Below are 19140 nucleotides of genomic sequence, written 5' to 3'. Positions count from 1 at the left end.
TACCTCACAACATCCACACCTAGCAGGCATCTTGCCAGTTCAATCCGTCGTTTGTCATTTTGCTGAACACACAATATAGAAGGGCTGCACTTCACACATGGCCATGTAAAAAGACAAAATGATTCATTTAATTCAATGAACTACAAACGCTTTATGTTTGGGAATCAACATACACAAAGACACTCCAAGGCTGCTGGAAAAAAATGATGTCAGCCTAAAATGATAGCATATAACAGTATTCTAAGTGAATCTGTGCGGTATTTATAAAAGTCTTTGGGACTGATTCATTAAGACTGGAGCAGCACACGCGTTGCTGGAGGACACGGCGCCAAATTCTTTAAGTACCTTGTGTCTCTTAATGAATTTGGTGCCATGTACTCCAGCAAGAGGCGCATGCCACTGAAAGAATTCAGTGTAGAAAAGGCAATTGAAGGGGCTGTCACCACTAGATAAAATAAGTGCCATATACTGGAAGACAAAATATAATCTAGGGAAGGAATAGTATATATAAGGCACCAAAACACCCGGAAAGTCTGCAATATTACAGAAAAAGTATATGAGAGGCAAATTGTTGTGAAAACTTGTATTTATTAAAAAACCCCCAAAAAACTAAGGTGCATAGAAAAATATAAAAACAGTTAAAAAGTCCAAAAATGAACAATGCACAAACACAATATTCCCCATGTATAAAAAGTACATTTAAGAAAAACCAGCTAGGCAGTAATAGAAACAGAAGGCACGGGTAAGATGAAATAACAAGCCATGTAACAGTACCTAATGAATAGTAATAAAGCGAATGGCTCCATACATGTGTCCTCTATGCCACATGCCACAGAGTAGGTTACAAACGAAAAGTACAGATAATACCTAAAAATTAATGAGGAAAATATCTGAATAAAGAAATACAAATGTGTAACCATGGAACTGCGGCCCCTAGGTGCAGGTAAATGAAAAGAAGGGGGAGAGAGGTGATGCCCCACGAGTTACACCATTTGCTATGGCTTCATCAGGGATATGACATACCAGTGTTGTACCAGGGCAACAATTCCCAGATGAGGTCCCTCAAAAAGCAAAGAAAGGAAGGTCGCAAAATAAGTGCTGAGCATATTACAGAAGGGGGTAAGGAAGGACTAAACTTGGCAATACAACACCTGGTCCGATAAACCTAGCCCGTGTATAAAAGAATGCTTCAAAGTCTACCACATGTCCATGGACTAAAAAATTCGTACACAACTCACATCTGCCAACCTCTTGTATTCTACACATTTCACATATGCTTACCTGATGCAATCTACACAACTCACATATGCCAACCTGATGTACTCTACACAACTCACATATGCTAACTTACACAATCTACACAAACCACATATGCCAACCTGACATACTCTACACAAACCACATATGCTAACCTGATGTACTCTACACAACTCACATATGCTAACTTACACAATCTACACAAACCACATATGCCAACCTGACATACTCTACACAAACCACATATGCTAACCTGAGGTACTCTACACATTTCACATGTATGCTAACTCACACTATCTACACAAACCACATATGCCAACCTGATGTATTCTACACAACTCACATATGCCAACCTGACGTACTGTACACAACTCACATATGCCAACCTGACATACTCTAAACAACTCACATATGCCAACCTGAAGTATTCTACACAACTCACATATGCCAACCTGAAGTATTCTACACAACTCACATATGCCAACCTGAAGTATTCTACACAACTCACATATGCCAACCTGACGCACTCTATACAACTCACATATGCCAGCCTGACGCACTCTACACAACTCACATATGCCAACCTGATGCACTTAATATGACACATATGCAAACCTAATTTACACTACATAACTTACATTTGCCACCCTGAACCACTCTATACAACTCACATATGCCACTACATTATAAAATTCCCAAAACTGGAAAACTTTCAATCATTTCCAATAATGGGTCACTGGTGGGGGGGAGTTTCAACTATTTGGCACCTGAAGGGCTGTCCAAACGCGACATAACTCCATCAAAGACTATGCTCCAAAATGTCACTCCTCCCTTTCAGAGTTCAACAGTGTGTCGAAACAGTAGTTTCCAACTACATATGGGGTATCACCGTACTGATGAGAAATTGCACAATACATTTTTGGGTTCTATTACTCCTGAAAATATTGCTACCCTCATGAAAATGAAAAACATTTGGTGCTAAAACAACAATTTTTTGGGGAAAATCTAATATTTTCACGGTTCTACATTGTAAAATTCTGTGAAGCACCTGTGGGTTTAAGGTACTCACCACATGTTTAAAGAAATTGCTTTGGGGGGTCAAGTTTGCAGAATATGGTCACTTGTGCGGGGTTTCCACTGTTTACACACATCAAGGGCTTTACAAACACAACACGAGCCCCACAGACCATACTATTAAAATCTGGGCTCCAAAACATCACTCATTCCTTGCAGAGCTCAACAGTGTGTCCAAACAGTAGTTTCCCACCACATATGGGAGTCCAATTTCTCTTATTATCCTTGTGAAAATAAAAAAAAATTGGGGTAAAAACATTTTTGTGGGAAAAATCTAATTTTTTCATTGTCACTGTTCTACATTGTAAAATTCTATGATACACCTGTGCGTTCAAGGTGCTCATCTCACCACATGTCTAGATAAATTCATTGGGGGGTGTCTAGTTTGTAGAATGGAGTCACTTGTGGGGGGTTTCCACTGTTTAGGCACATCCAGGGCTCTTCAACCGCGACTGACACCCACAGACCATTCGATCAAAATCTGCTCTCCAAGACGTCACTTTTTCCTGTAAGGGCTTGGCAGTGTGTCCAAACTGTAGTTTTTCTATAACATATGGGGTATGCTGATACTAATGTAGCATACGCAGGAGAAATTGTACAACAAATTTTGGGGGCCAATTTCTCCTGCTATCCTTGTGAAAATGATAAAAATTGGGACTAAAATCATGTCTTGGGAAAAACCTATTTTTTTCATTTTCACAGTTCTACCCTGTAAAATTCTGTAAAGCACCTGTGGGATCAAGATGCTCACCAGAAATCTACAAAAATTCCTTGGGTGGTCTAGTTTGCAAAATGGGGTCAGGGTTTCCACTGTTTAGGCACAACAGGGGATCTCCAAATGTGACATGGAGTCCGCTAACGATTCTAGCCAATTTTGAGTTCAAAAAGTCAAATGGCACTCCTTCCCTTACGAGCTCTGACATGTGTATAACATTTCATCGAAATCTGCTCTCAAAAACCTCACTCCTTCCTTTCAGAGCTTGATAGTGCGTCCAGAAAGTTTCCCACCACATATGGAGTATTGGCATACTCAGATGAAATTGCACAATAAATGTTGGGGTCTCTTGTTACCCTTGTGAAAATGAACAAAATTGGGGTTAAAGCAATATTTTTTTGTGGTAAAAATGTTTTTTCATTTTCACGATTCAACGTTATAAAATTCTGTGAAGCACCTGGAGGTTCAAGGTACTCACCAACCATCTAGATAAATTTCTTGGGGGAGTAGTTTCTAAAATAGGATCACTTGTGGAGGAGCGCCACTTTTTAGGCATATCAGGGGATCTCCAAATGCGACATGGAGTCTGCTAACGATTGCAGCCAATTTTGAGTTTAAAACGTCAAACGGCCCTGCCCTGCGCCTAAACAATGATTATTATATGGGGTATCAGCGTACTCAGGAGAAATGTACTCAACAAACTGTATGGTACAATTTCTCCTGTTAACCTTGTGAAAATGCAAAATTTGGGGATAAAGTAACATTTTTGTGGAAGAAAAGTAACATTTTATTTTTTTTCCTTCCACATTGCTTTAGTGAAGCATCTAAAGCAGGGGTGGGGATGACATTTTTCACATTGCAGGCAACCCCAGTGCTCTAGCGGCACTCGCGCTTTTGCCGGCCGCCGGCCCTTTAAATTCCAGTGCGTTCTGGGTAGATGCTAGAATGTATGGGCTTTTTCCAAATCCTGATTGCAGCCCGTACTAGAATGTACGTGCTCTTTTCGGGACTGGACTACAGCCCGTACATTCTAGACTGAACCCGGAACTGTGCTCACGTGCTCAGGGTTTACCTTGTGGGTGGGGTAAGCAGCGCGCTGTGCTCCCATCACAGAAGAAGAGGTGCAGCAGATGCTTCCCTGCTGTACATGCCTCCCGTACCTGTGCTGTGTGACTTCTCCTCCCCAAGAACTGTGAGTATGCAACCCATCGCTGCCCCCCATCCAGTGCTGTGTACCCCCTAGTACTGTGTGTACCCCATAGTAATGTGTGTAGCCCCAAGTGCTGTGTACACCCCCTAGTACTGTGTGTACCCCCTCAGTGCTGTGTACCCCATAGTACTGTGTGTATCTCCTCAGTGCTGTGTACCCCCACAGTGCTGTGTACCCTAGTACTGTGTGTAGCCCCAAGTGCTGTGTACCCCCTAGTACTGTGTGTACCTCCTCACTGCTGTGTACCCCCTAGTACTGTGTGTCCTCAAGGGGGGAAACGCGTCGGGATACTTCACTGGATGGTCCCAGCAGATAAGTCATCCCTGCTGGGATTTGTTGTTATTTCTGTCTAGGCTCAGCTTGGTGTGATTACAATTTACCTTGCTTTTTTACACGGCTGTGCAGGCTGAATGGTCTGTTCAGCTGGATTATGGTTGCTATTTATGGCAACCTTAGTAAATTGATAATTTTGACCAGAGACATTTGGCACTAATTAACCTCTTATTGGTGGTGGGTGTTTTTCTGGCAACTGGCGGGTTGCAGGGAGAGGACGGGGTGAGACGACGAGGAGCGGGGGGTACCCAAAACTTTATGGTGCACCTCCACTGGTAGGTAGGCGATAGGGAGGGATAATAAACCCCCCTATAAAAAGTAGCACGACTACCCCAAAACAACAACTACTATAGTTGATTTATTAATTCTAATTAAGATACCATCACTCATCTCACTAATTGTCTCTACCCTCTTCTGCACTCACTCCAAGGTCTGTACTGAGTGGACATTGAGAAGTAATATAGCTTTTTATAATTACTATTTTAATATTGAATATCTAATAAAATCTTTTTAGGAGTTTTTTCTTGCTTTATTACTCCAGTTTTTCATTAGATTTGTTTTATAATTGTCTTTCTTTGACTCAGGCAGATTTTAGAAGTTTTTCAGACTCAGTGATGAAGTCAAGAGGTAGAGGGGAGGGGAAGAAGTGGGATATAAGTGGAGAAAGAAGAATATTTCTTTGGTAAGACAGATTACAAAGTTTCTTATGTTTGCTTGTACTATTTGATCTATGCAAAGTTTGATGAAATGACAGTGACCATTTACATTTATCGGTTGAAAGATTTTATCCATTACAAAGTACAATATACAGTAGCCCAAAACATTGCCAGTGGCGTTAGAACATTACAGTACAGCCAGTCACTGTGTCCTCATTATTGGACCATATACTGTGTGACCCCGTGTGCAGTTTACCACCCATAGGGAATCAAGTGTTAACAGAAGAATACGAAAACATAATGAATGAATGCTACAAAGTACACAGATCTTTCTATAAAAAGTAATCCCACACTGGCAACAAAATGATCAAATAACTTATTTATTCTTCAGCATACATGGAAAGAGAGCTTATAAATACAGTACATATTTGGTCCTTCAACTACAAGTGTACAAAAGAATTCTTCAGATAAAGATATAGATTATACAGCCATTAAGTGGATATTGCTGGAGACCAGGACTGAAGAACTGAACTGTTCAGTTCCTGGAGTTCTGCAGAGCATCTATGAGCGTTTTGTTATAATCGGCTATCTGTCTGCTCACAGTCTTCATCACTTGCTTATAGTCACTCTCTTGGCTCTTGGAAGCTATGACTGCATACAGAAGTTAAGGAAATACTTCCGAAGCAAAAAGTATAATGTGCAATGTACATTTATTCTAAATATTTATATCTTAAAAAGCGATGTTCACTATTCTTTCCGTAACAGTTAAACAATAGAAACCCATAAGGCACAAGTCTTTTTCATTTTGTTCTTTGGATCATACAATGTATGTCAGCAAGAGGTGAGCAAAAAGATTCAGGACTCTGCTCCAATGCCCACCTTGGTAGTCCGTAGCCACCAGACCAGAAACCTCTTCTGATTAGTAGGCTCAATGCCATTGTAGTGGAGCGACCCTCTGCATGATGTCACACCAAGCCGACTAATGCTACTTTCACACTTGTGTTGGACGGCTTCCGTTGCTATTCGCAGCTTTGAGGAATTACGGTAACCGTTGCAGGAAACCGTTATATTCCTCATAGACTTCTATTAGCTATGGATAGCAACGGATGGTCTTGCGTTGCATCTGCTGCACGATGCAGCATCGTTATTTTGACGCTGCATGTAGCGTTTTTTGTGTCGTTAAAATAGCGCGCCTTGACGGATTCCGTTGGAATCCACCACGGTGTCTAATGATTGTCTATGGTGGCAGTTTCCGCCGCTATGCGCTAAGCGGCGGAATCCGCTGACGGATTTCGTCACGTTCTGCTGCGCATGCTCAGCATGTCCAGCAGAACGATCAAAATTGTTTAAAATCACTCCTGGTCTCTCTCCCCCCTCTCTCATACTCACCGATCACGGGCGCAACGCTGCACAGTTGTCACAAAGCTCCGGCGGCTTTTCCTCTTTTGAAAAAGCCGGCCGCTCATTAATTTATCTAGTATTCACTGCTTCCCCCGCCCACCGGCGCCTATGATTGATTGCAGTCAGCCCCGACCCCACGCTGAGTGAAAGCTGTCTCACTGCAACCAATCACAGTCACTGGTGGGCGGGTCTATATCGTGCAGTACAATAAATATATAATTAAAAAAAAACGGTGTGCGGTCCCGCCCAATTTTGATACCAGCCAAGGTAAAGCCACACGGCTGAAGGCTGGTATTCTCAGGATGGGGAGCCCCACGTTATGGGGAGTCCCCCAGCCTAAAAATATCAGCCAGGAGCCGCCCGGAATTGCTGCATCCATTAGATGCAACAGTCCCGGGACTCTACCTGGCTCATTCCGAATTGCCCTGGTGCGGTGGCAATTGAGGTAATAAGGAGTTAATGGCAGCCCATAGCTGCCACTAAGTCCTAGGTTAATCATGGCAGGCGTCTATGAGACACATTCCATGATTAACCTGTAAGTGAAAGTAAATAAACACATACACCCGAAAAAATACTTTACTTGGAATAAAAGACAAAAATAACACCTCTTTCAGCATTTTATTAAAATCCCCAAATACCCCTCCAGGTCCGGCGTAATCCACACGAGGTCCCGCGACGCATCCAGCTCTGCTACATGAAGCTGACAGGAGTGGCAGTAGAACACCGCCGCTCCTGTGAGCTCCACGCAGCAACTGAAGTGAATCGCACTGTCAGCGGGAACGTCACTGAGGTAGTGCCTGTGTGTGTACGGTGATAATGAGTGCGGTAGTGCCTGCGTGTGCGGTGATGATGGGTGAGGTAGTGCCGGTGTGTGCGCGGTGATGATGAGGGCTGTAGTATCGGGATGTGTGCGGTGATGATGTGGGCGGTAATGTCGGCATGTGTGCGGTGAAGATGAGGGCTGTAGTGTCGGGATGTGTGCGGTGAAGATGTGGGCGGTAGTGTCGGGATGTGTGCGGTGAAGATGAGGGCTGTAGTGTCGGGATGTGTGCGGTGAAGATGAGGGCTGTAGTGTCGGGATGTGTGCGGTGATGTGGGCGGTAGTGTCGGGATGTGTGCGGTGAAGATGAGGGCTGTAGTGTTGGGAATGTGTGCGGTGATGAGGAGGGCACTCTCTCTCGGCTAAAGACAACTTAACGCAACACGGTATTTCACTGGAATCCGTGGCCTTTATTATCACACTTTTCGCAAGGCAGCCGTCACATGCGTTACACAACGCATTGTGACGGATGCTGTTCAAGGAAAGTGTGAAAGTAGCAAAAGAAGAAGCAGCAGCGTTGGGGAAGAAGATTGCTGGGCTTTGGACCAGGGTCATGCAAATCTTTTTGCTCAATTCTGATTTCTGAAGGTTCATTCTGCAGCAAGCTAAATCTCCTGAGAGGAGAATGCTACCCTGGAGACTAGTCTGGCAGTGACTTATCTCCCAAGTAAACAAAAGCATCGTCCAATGAAATTCCACCATCCTAATCCTTCTCTCCCCGACATCATGTTGGAAGAGAGTTGTGAGGCCCCTATATACATTAGATTGTTGGGGGGTTCGACCGACGACTTTTATCTAATGTGCATGGGAGCCTTAAAGGGAATTTGACATCAGCTTTTTGCTATGCTATCTGAGACCAACATATTGTAGAGACAGAGACCCTGATTTAAGTGATGTATCACTTACTGGGCTACCATGTGCAGTTTTTATAAAATCGTTGTTTTCCTTGCTGCAGATCTAGCAGTTCTCTGAATGCTGAACCCTTTATAACCCTATTCACACCATTGAGTGGATGCTATCTCTGTACTCTGTAAATTGGCAGAATGTGGCGCAGAGTTATACTGAGCAGGAGGAGGACATTGTACAAGTCAATAAGCCCTGTAGTTATAATCGCCTGCTGATAAAACACTGATTTTATTGAAACTACACAAACCAAGCCAATAAGTGACACATTGCTGGAATCAGGGTCTCTGCCTCTACATTATACTGCTCTCAGTAAAAACCTGCTAACAGATTCCCTAGACATACTTTCACTTACCTGTATGACAAGATCTTGCTGGGATTCAATACATTTTATCACCTATGCCAGTACTTCACTAGGAGATTGCACTACTCTACACAGAAAAGCTTTAGTAAGCATTGATCTGTGAAGAAAGAACAAGAAAAGAGCCAAAGAATGATTCCACCTTGGCAAGGGACAGCACACAAAAAAAAATATTTTTTTTTTTAATTTACTATTAAATGAGTATAGTTTAGAAAGTGGCTACCCCTGTACTATTCAGTCATTTTATTTTTTATCCCTCGGTGTTCAGTTTCTACAACACAAAGGATACATTCTTTCATCACAAAGTTGTTCTGCTCATGCTGTTGCCATTTTCTTTCCAAGTTTGTAAGCTGTGATTATATAACAAAGACAAAATGTAAAAATTCTGGGGTCAAAAAAAGGGGTAACTTAAGGCCCAGTCACACACAACGACTTACCAGCGATCCCGAAAATGATGCGACCTGATAGGGATCGCTGGTAAGTCACTGGTGAGATGTCACACAGTCAGACCTTACCATCGATGATGCAGGAACAATACAGGTCGCAGCAGCGACCTGTATAATGATCTCAGCAGTCACTGTGACCCTGTCACACAGTGTCAAACACAGCGATGTGTCCTGCCCAGCAGGACATCACCTTTGAAGAAAATGGCCTGGACCATTCCGCAACGACTAGAGATCTCACAGCAGGGGCCTGATCGCTGGTAAGTGTCACACATAACAAGATCGCTATCGGGATCGCTACTGCATCACAGAAACCGTGACTCAGCTGCGATCTCGCTAGCGATCTCGTTATGTGTGACGGTACCTTTACAGGTATCAAGAGATAATAATATGGCATTCTGTGATTGTACATGGATCTTGCTTAACCTCTTTAATAGTTTGAATACTATCTATGGATAAGCCATCCAGGGGTGGACATATCATTGGTGCAACCTGTGCGGCCGCACAGGGGCCCAAAAGGTAAGGGGGTCCATTTGTACCTCTAAGGCTATGTGCCCACGTGTGCGCTCTGCACCGCAGCTAAAAGGTGCGCTTCAGAGCGCAGCTGAAGAGCTGCATTCTGAAGCACCTGGTGCCTGCAGAATTCGTGCACTCTGCATGCTGCCTCTCCCTATAGACAGCATGCAAACCGCACGGAAGAAGTGACATGTCACTTCTTAGCATGCGTGCTTCGGGCAGCAGCCGAAGCGCTGCGCTCTAATACGCCACGTGGGCACGGCTTCTGCACAATCTCCGTAGATTGTGCAGGGGACGCAGGACGCATGCAGTTACGCTGCGGTGCAGATCGCAGCGTAACTGCATGTAAACATGCAACGTGGGCATATAGCCTAATGCAGGTGGAGTTGTGTGTTATGATGAACTCTTGGGCTGCAAAGGGCCCATATATTGTTCTTGCAGAGGGGCCCTTTTCCGTCTGTGTCCACCAGTGAAGCCATGAATAGTTGCTTGGTGGACGTCAGACCCCCCCAGAACCCTCAATGGTCATCAGAGGGACACATCAGCATTTATTCAGTGAGTCATCCATATGGAGCCTAAGGTTCAGTACTACTAGCTACCATATCGCTAGACTGTCTACTGTTTGTTGAAATCTAAGTATAATTAGGGGACTCAGAATATTTCTAGAAATGTTAATTACCATATTTATGTAAAATATATATATACAAAGGTGAATATATTATGGGAAGCTGACCTGCAGTAAAGGCCCGGTCACACTAAGCAACATCGCTAGCAACATCGCTGCTAACGAACAACTTTTGTGACGTTGCTAGCGATGTTGCTGTGTGTGACATCCAGCAACAACCTGGCCCCTGCTGTGAGGTCGTTGGTTGTTGCTGAATGTCCTGGGTCATTTTTTAGTTGTTGCTGTCCTGCTGTGAAGCACAGATCGCTGTGTGTGACAGCGAGACAGCAACAACTAAATGTGCAGACAGCAGGAGCCGGCTTCTGCAGAGGCTGGTAACCAATGTAAACATCGGGTAACCAAGAAGCCCTGTCCTTGGTTACCCGATATTTACCTTTGATACCAGCCTCCTCCGCTCTCACTGTCAGTGCCGGCTCCTGCTCTGTGCACATGTAGCTGCAGGACACATCGGGTTAATTAACCCGATGTGTGCTGTAACTAGGAGAGCAAGGAGCCAGCACTAAGCATTGTGCGCTGCTCCCTGCTCTGTGCACATGTAGCTGCAGGACACATCGGGTTAATTAACCCGATGTGTGCTGTAACTAGGAGAGCAAGGAGCCAGCACTAAGCATTGTGCGCTGCTCCCTGCTCTGTGCACATGTAGCTGCAGGACACATCGGGTTAATTAACCCGATGTGTGCTGTAACTAGGAGAGCAAGGAGCCAGCGCTCAGTGTGCGCTGCTCCCTGCTCTGTGCACATTTAGCTGCAGCACACATCGGGTAATTAACCCCATGTGTGCTGTAACTAGGAGAGCAGGGAGCCAGCGCTCAGTGTGCGCTGCTCCCTGCTCTCTGCACGTGTAGCTGCGTGAGCTGGTAACCAAGGTAAATATCGGGTTGGTTTCCCGATATTTACCTTAGTTACCAAGCGCAGCATCTTCCACGCTGCGCTGGGGGCTGGTCACTGGTTGCTGGTGAGCTCACCAGCAACTCGTGTAGCCACGGTCCAGCGATCCCTGCCAGGTCAGGTTGCTGGTGGGATCGCTGGAGCGTTGCAGTGTGACATCTCACCAGCAACCTCCTAGCAACTTACCAGCGATCCCTATCGTTGTTGGGATCGCTGGTAAGTTGCTTAGTGTGACTGGACCTTAAAGGGAACCTGTCATCAGAAATTTCGCCCAAAAGCTAAAAGATTCCCCCTCTGCAGCTCCTGGGCTGCATTCTAGGAAGGTCCCTGTTATTATTGTGCCCCATGTGAGACCAAAATAAAGCCTTTATAAAGTTCTACCTTTTTGTATGCAGCTTCTGTAAATCCGTCACGGGGGCGGGCTCTCTGCCGTCCGTTATTCTGCCTCCTGGTCCTGTATGCCGCCCCCATCGCTCCTTTCCATATCTGATGCACCGCCCACTGCTCCAGCCATCCCCGCGCATGCCCAGTGCCAGTCTCACAGGACTGAGCAGTGTGACCGCTGGTGACGTGTGCGCAGGCAAGTGATTATGGGCGGGACTGTGACTGTTATCAGCAAGTACCCGGCCATAATCTCTTGAGCGCGCAAACCTCTCCAGCATTCACACTGAGCTCAGTGTAGATGCTAGACTGTATGGGCTGCTTCCAGGGATGACGTCCCTTTGTCATGTGATAGGGGCGTGTTCGAAATACTATCACATGACAAAGGGACGTCATCCCTGGAAGCAGCCCATACAGTCTAGCATCTACACTGAGCTCAGTGTGAATGCTGGAGAGGTTTGCGCGCTCAAGAGATTATGGCCGGGTACTTGCTGATAACAGTCACAGTCCCGTCCATAATCACTTGCCTGCGCACACGTCACCAGCGGTCAAACTGCTCAGTCCTGTGAGACTGGCACTGGGCATGCGCAGGGATGGCTGGAGCAGTGGGCGGTGCATCAGATATGGAAAGGAGCGATGGGGGCGGCATACAGGACCAGGAGGCAGAATAACGGACGGCAGAGAGCCCGCCCCCGTGACGGATTTACAGAAGCTGCATACAAAAAGGTAGAACTTTATAAAGGCTTTATTTTGGTCTCACATGGGGCACAATAATAACAGGGACCTTCCTAGAATGCAGCCCAGGAGCTGCAGAGGGGGAATCTTTTAGCTTTTGGGCGAAATTTCTGATGACAGGTTCCCTTTAAGAGTAAAATCAGGGCTATCTGATTATATCAACAATGAATTATCAGAGTTTGTTTAAAAATCAAAGTACCCGATGATCAAATTAATTAGGGAGTTAATTGTATTCAGACATGATAAGGAATCCCTCCTCCGCCCCATAAAAAAAACATGTTATCCACATGGATCTAAGGGCCCATTTAGACTGGCTGACCGGGGCTGTTACAAGACAACTGGCTATATACAGTCCGATTCATTGGGAGATTGCCGGCGAATATACATTAGCTGATAATCAATGCGCGGACGGTCTATGAATGATTATTTTCAATTATCGTCTTGTCTAAATGGGCCTTTAGCTATATAGTTACATGTAATACAACAACCCATAAAACCCTGAAAACATTCCATAACAGAAGACGAGAATATTAAAAGATATTGAAGGGAGGCCATGCTGTCTATAGTATTCAGATACCTGGGAGTGGGTCTCATTGTCCTGAAGTTGGGATTTCAGTTTTTCATTCTCAGAATTAATCTGTACCATAGTCTTCTTAAACGTGTCTCTACATTTGGTTAAAATGATTTTATCCTCTTGAAGTTTCTAATAAAATAACCAATTACTCAGAATTAATTCCATTCTTACACAGTGATTAATAAGATGTTAGCACAAAATCCATCAAATCCATTTGTTTTATCAGTTCACTACCAAACCAGACATCCTTGATAGCTTTCTAGGGTCTTTGGCAGGTCATTTATGGCTTTCTATCTGAGATGACCATATAATAATGCTAGTGTTGCGGAGAACCCATATAAATCTTATAAATGTCTAAACTCCTATAAGTACTGGAGACAGGTGCAAGAGGGTGATGCATGTCTGACAAGTCCTTCCTCTGGGACACACTTGATGGTTTCCTGTCTCCGCAACGGATAGTTGTCCATAAGGGAGAGCTGGGAAAACATGGGCTCACAAGCCACATCCGGCAGACTGGGACAACCAGAGGGCTGGAAATTAAATGTAATGCCATAGTGTGGTGTCGGCAGCATTAGATGCATAGACAATTATGAAAAAGGCAAGAGAAATGTGAGAAGGAAGACAAAGATCAGGAGAAAGAGAAAAGGGGCAGGATTGTGACGGAAGCAGAGAGGACACAGAGATTGGCTGGTAACAGAAACAGAGCGGAACGTGGACAGAGACCATAGTAAGGTCCGCAGCCAATCTAAGTACAACTCAAGGATGAATACCAGGAGCATGACTTAGAAACCTTATAAAAAGCAGTAAACTATATGGTCTTAATTAGCTGCAAGTGGTAAGAAAACAGGTTATAATAATCCCTATTGTACCCCAATTCTGCGATAAAATAATAATAATATAAAACATTATTAATAATAATTAATAATCAAATGTTAATATTAATATTGAGAATTAAGTTCATTCTATAAGTTCAGTCCTCCACAAAACTGACTGTCTCTCACATAGCTCCTTGAGAGAATGAATTACCCACCCCTGCCAAAAGACATTCACTTTACTGACAAAGGCTTCTATTTGGGATCTGCACTAGTACTTCTATTATACAGAGCACTCAGGACGCAATCTCCAAATGTTGTACCCGGAGCACCGCAAACACAATTAACCAACTACCTTTTTCTTTTCTTCTGCTGAGGCTCGGAGGGCATCCAAGTCGCTGTAGGTTTTTAATCCTTCAGACATTTGTTGGATTTTTTCCTTTAGGGATGTCATCTCACTGTTTATCTTGGATTCCAGCTGCTCCACTTTCTGAAGATCTTGCTGTAGACGTTGGCTCTCTGTGGGAACGAACATATAATTCAATAGTAAAGCATTTATTTAACCTTTTTCAATTAGGCTTTAGGTAAGCGATAAAGCATAAGAAGCAAACCTCTTCTAAAAAGTTATTTTTATACACGTGTTGTAGAGAAACGTTAGGTTCCTTAAATGTCCTTCATGTCTTGGATGTTTCATATATCTCCATGTCTAGAACATGTAGTACTGAACATTTATTTATGGCAACATTCCTAGAAAATAATCAGCTTTGAGACTTTTACTTAGAGTCTTTCAGGTTGAATACAGAAATAACATTTTATACTATATACATTAGCAGTATATCTAAAATGAATTATAAATATTTGAGCAGTTATTGACTTCCTATGGAATAAACCCAAAGATGTATGTGTTTGCAAGAATGAAAATAAATTATCCCATGAAGTACTACATACTGACAAATCTGGCACTATATGGCAGTGCATTCCATGTATTTTATACTATGTAAATATTACTTACAGTAAATAGAGGGCAGCAGTTCTAACCTGTCTGGGCCAAGGAACTAATGCACTAGCAGGATATAGCAAGACCCCCAATAAAGTGGAGGCATCACAGGTGCAAGAGAAGCAAATCTCTCACACACTTCCTATTCATGGAGGGGGCGATTGCTGGAAGATAAAATTGCACATAGATGGCTTCTATAGAAGGAAGCAAGTGTTTTTCCAGGATAACCTTGTATGCGGCTTGATTCATACGCCCTTTGGAAAGTTTAATCTGCCCAATTGCAGCCTTGCTGATGCATTCCCACATTATCACTGATCCTCCACCAAATTTCACAACGCAACACACTGTGGCTTGTACACCTCTCCAGGTCTCCATCTAACCATTAGATGACCAGGTGTTGGGCAAAGCTGAAAATTAGACTAATCAGAGAAGATTACCTTACCCCAGTCCTCTATGGTCCAACTGGGCAGATTAAACGTTGTGAAGGATGTATGAATCAAGCAACATACAAGGTTATCCTGGAAAAACAGTTGCTTCCTTCTGGTCAGGCAATGTTCCCCAACTCTGAGGCTTGCTTTTTCCCGCAGGACAATGCGCCACACCGCACAGCTAGGTCAATCAATAAGTGGATAAAGGACCACCACATCAAAACCTGTCAAGCTCAGCCCAATCTCAGACCTGAACCCCATTGAAAACCTCTGGAATGTAATCAAGAGGAACATGGTTAGTCACAAGCCATCAAACAAAGAAGAACTGGTTACATTTTTGCTCCAGGAGTGGTATAAAGTCAACCAAAAGCAGTGTGAAAGACTGATACAAAGCATGCCAAGACGCCTGAAAGCTGTGACTAAAAATCATGGTTATTCCACAAAATATTGATTTCTGAACTCTTTCTGAGTTAAAATATTAGTATTGTTGTTTCTAAATGATTATGAACTTGTATTCTCTGCATTATTTGAGGTCTGAAAGCAATACATTATTTTGTCATTTTGCCTATTTCTCATTTTCAGAAAATAAATACAAAATATATTGTTTGGAAATTCGGAGAAATGTTGTCAGAAGTATATAGAATAAAAGAACAATGTATATTTTACTCAAAAATATACCTATAAACAAAAAAACTTAAAATTTTGCAGTGGTCTCTTAATTTTTGCCGGAGCTACATATATATATATATATATATATATTATATATATATATATATGTATATATATATATATATATATATATATATATATATATATATGTATGTATGGATGTACATATATATATATATATATATATATATATATATATATATAAGAAAAAATCCAGCCGCACACTGTGAAAAACGAAAATACATTCTACCTTATACATAAATGGAGGTATTTAAAATATTATAATGGCCATCGTAATATTAGCCCAGCGCCCCTTCTATATTGTGAGCAGAATTATTAGGCAAATGAGTATTTTGATCACATGATGCTTTTTGTACATGTTGTCCTACTCCAAGCTGTATAGGCTTGAGAGCCAACTACCAATTCAGGGATGCAGCAGTCTTGAAATGGCCAAACTTTTGAAGCGTGATCACCGAACAGTCAAGCGTTTCATGGCAAATAGCCAACAGGGTCGCAAGAAGCGTGTTGGGTAAAAAAGGTGCAAAATAACTGCCCATGAATTGAGGAAAATCAAGCGTGAAGCTGCCAGATGCCATTTGCCACCAGTTTGGCCATATTTCAGAGCTGCAACATTACTGGAGTATCAAAAAGGACAAGGTGTGCCATACTCAGGGACATGGCCAAGGTAAGGAAGGCTGAAAAACGACCACCTTTGAATAAGAAACATAAGATAAAACTTCAAGACTGGGTCAAAAAATATCTTAAGACTGATTTTTCAACGGTTTTATGGACTGATGAAATGAGAGTGACTCTTGATGGGCCAGATGGATGGGCCAGAGGCTGGATCAGTAAAGGGCAGAGAGCTCCACTCTGACGCCAGCAAGGTAGAGGTGGGGTAATTGTATGGGCTGGTATCATCAAAGATGAACTTGTGGGACCCTTTAGGGTTGAGGATGGAGAGAAGCTCAACTCCCAGACCTACTGCCAGTTTCTGGAAGACAACTTCTTTAAGCTGTGGTACAGGAAGAAGTCGGTATCGTTCAAGAAAAACATGATTTTCATGCAGGACAATGCTCCATCACATGCATCCAACTACTCCACAGCGTGGCTGGGCAATAAAGGTCTAAAAAATGATAAAATACTGACATGGCCCCCTTGTTCACCTGATCTAAACCCCATAGAGAACCTGTGGTTCCTCATAAAATGTGAGATCTACAGGGAGGGAAAATAGTGTCTGGGAAGCTGTGGAGGCTGCTGCATGCAATGTTGATCATAAACAGATCAAGCAACTGATAGAATCTATGGATGGTAGGCTGTTGAATGTCATCATAAAGAAAAGTGGCTATATTGGTGACTAATTTTTTTGGGTTTTGATATTGCATTTCAGAAATGTTTATTTCTAAATGTTGTGCAGTTATATTGGTTTACCTGGTGAAAATAAACAAGCAAGATAAAAAAAATATATTCTCATTAAGTTACCTAATAATTCTGCACAGTAATAGTTACCTGCAAAAACAGATATCCTCCTAAGATAGCCAAATCTAAAAAAACCCACTCCAACTTCCAAAGATATTAAGCTTTCATATTTAAGAGTCTTTTGGGTTGATTGAGAACATAGTTCTTGATCAATAATAAAAAAAATCCTCTAAAATACAACTTGCCTAATAATTCTGCATACGATATATATATGCATACGTCCAAAAATATTTGGTCAGTAACAAGTTTTGGCATTTTACCTGTTTACCAAAACATATTCAAGAGGTGGTTAGGTAAGCAATATGGGCTTAAAGTGCAGACTCTCAGCTGTAATTTCAAAACATTCACATCCTAATTGCAGTAAAGGTTTAGGAATTACAGCTCTTTAACCCCTTCACGACCTTGGACGGATCTATCCGTCAAGGATCGTGTCCCGTTAAGCCCTGCCCCCTGCCGCGGGCAGGCGGCGGCGGTCGGCACACATATCAGCTGTTTTCAACAGCTGATATGTGTGCCTGCTAGCCGCGGGTGGAATCGCTTCCGCCCGCGGCCATTAACCCCTTAAATCTAAATGCGCGCGGCCATGTTTTTTACTTACCGCCGCCCCCACTGGAAGTCACGTGCGTTATCACGTGACTATCGGTGGTTGCCATCGTAGCACAGGGTCATGTGATGACGCCTGCAGCTATGATGTTTCACTTTCCTTTTCCCTCGGCCGAGAGCAGAGGGAAAAACAGAGAGACTGAATCTGCAGTTTACAGCTGTATAGCTGTGATCAGCAGATAGATAATAGCGATCGGATTGCTGATCGCTATAGCCCCCTAGGGGGACTAGTAAAATAAAAAAAAAGTGTAAAAAAACAAGTTTTAAAAAAAAAAAAAAAAAAAAAAAAAAAAAGCCTAAAAGTTCAAATCACCCCCTTTCCCCCCATTGAAAATTAAAGGGTTAAAAAATAAATAAATAGACACATATTTGGTATCGCCGCGTTCAGAAATGCCCAATCTATCAAAATATAAAATCAATTAATCTGATTGGTAAACGGCGTAGTGGCAAAAAAATTCCAAACGCCAAAATTACGTTTTTTGGTCGCCGCAAGTTTTACGCAAAATGCAATAACAGGCGATTAAAACGTAGCAGCTGCACAAAAATGGTACCATTAAAAATGTCAGCTCGAGATGCAAAAAATAAGCCGTCACTGAGCAATAGATCCCAAAAAATAAGAACGCTACGTGTTTCGGAAAATGGAGCAAAACGTGCGCCACTTTTATTGGACAAACTTGTGAATTTTTTTTAACCCCTTAGATACAAGTAAACCTATACATGTTTGGTGTCTACAAACTCGCACCGACCTGAGGGATCACATAGATACATCAGTTTTATCATATAGTGAACACGGTGAATAAAACATCCCAAAAACTATTGTGCGATCACACTTTTTTTGCAGTTTTTCTACACTTGGAATTTTTTTGCTGTTTTCCAGTACAATATATGGTAAAACCTATGGTTTCATTTAAAAGTACAACTCGTCCCGCAAAAAACAAGCCCATATATGGCAAGATTGACGGAATAATAAAAAAGTTACGGCTCTCGGAAGAAAAGGCGCAAAAAACAAAGACGCAAAAACGGAAAGTGCCCGGGGGCTGAAGGGGTTAATATGTACCTTCCAACAGTGTATCACTTAGATAACTGTCTGCAATTGATCTGACATAATCGGACTTCTTAGAGTTAGTCATGTTGCTGAGCCCAGGTAGCAGTCGCCACCCACACTAGGCTCTCAATAGAGATTGTACATTGACAGTGAGGTGTC

At 42.8% G+C, this 19140-nt stretch overlaps 2 protein-coding genes across 4 annotated transcripts in view; both read right to left on the bottom strand.

The window, feature by feature from the left end:
- Positions 1–8875, bottom strand: part of TEK (TEK receptor tyrosine kinase) — a 255677-nt gene extending 246802 nt beyond the window's left edge. Inside the window, exon 1 of the mRNA XM_075316854.1 lies at positions 8725–8875. The gene's annotated coding sequence lies outside the window, so the exon portion shown is untranslated. The remainder of the gene's footprint in view (positions 1–8724) is intronic.
- Positions 5610–19140, bottom strand: part of IFT74 (intraflagellar transport 74) — a 191647-nt gene continuing 178116 nt past the window's right edge. For all 3 annotated transcript variants that reach the window (XM_075316873.1, XM_075316866.1, XM_075316880.1), the window contains exons 17-20: positions 14119–14282; positions 12955–13080; positions 9020–9080; positions 5610–5896 (exon numbers count right to left, since the gene is read on the bottom strand). In XM_075316873.1, coding sequence (XP_075172988.1) covers positions 5781–5896; positions 9020–9080; positions 12955–13080; positions 14119–14282 — 467 coding nt within the window. In that variant the 3' untranslated portion in view covers positions 5610–5780. The remainder of the gene's footprint in view (positions 5897–9019; positions 9081–12954; positions 13081–14118; positions 14283–19140) is intronic.

The sequence above is a fragment of the Anomaloglossus baeobatrachus genome, chromosome 1, assembly GCF_048569485.1.
Source record: "Anomaloglossus baeobatrachus isolate aAnoBae1 chromosome 1, aAnoBae1.hap1, whole genome shotgun sequence".
Classification (NCBI taxonomy): domain Eukaryota; kingdom Metazoa; phylum Chordata; class Amphibia; order Anura; family Aromobatidae; genus Anomaloglossus; species Anomaloglossus baeobatrachus.
Note: the sequence above shows the minus strand (reverse complement) of the source record. Positions and strands in the feature narration are given on the sequence as shown.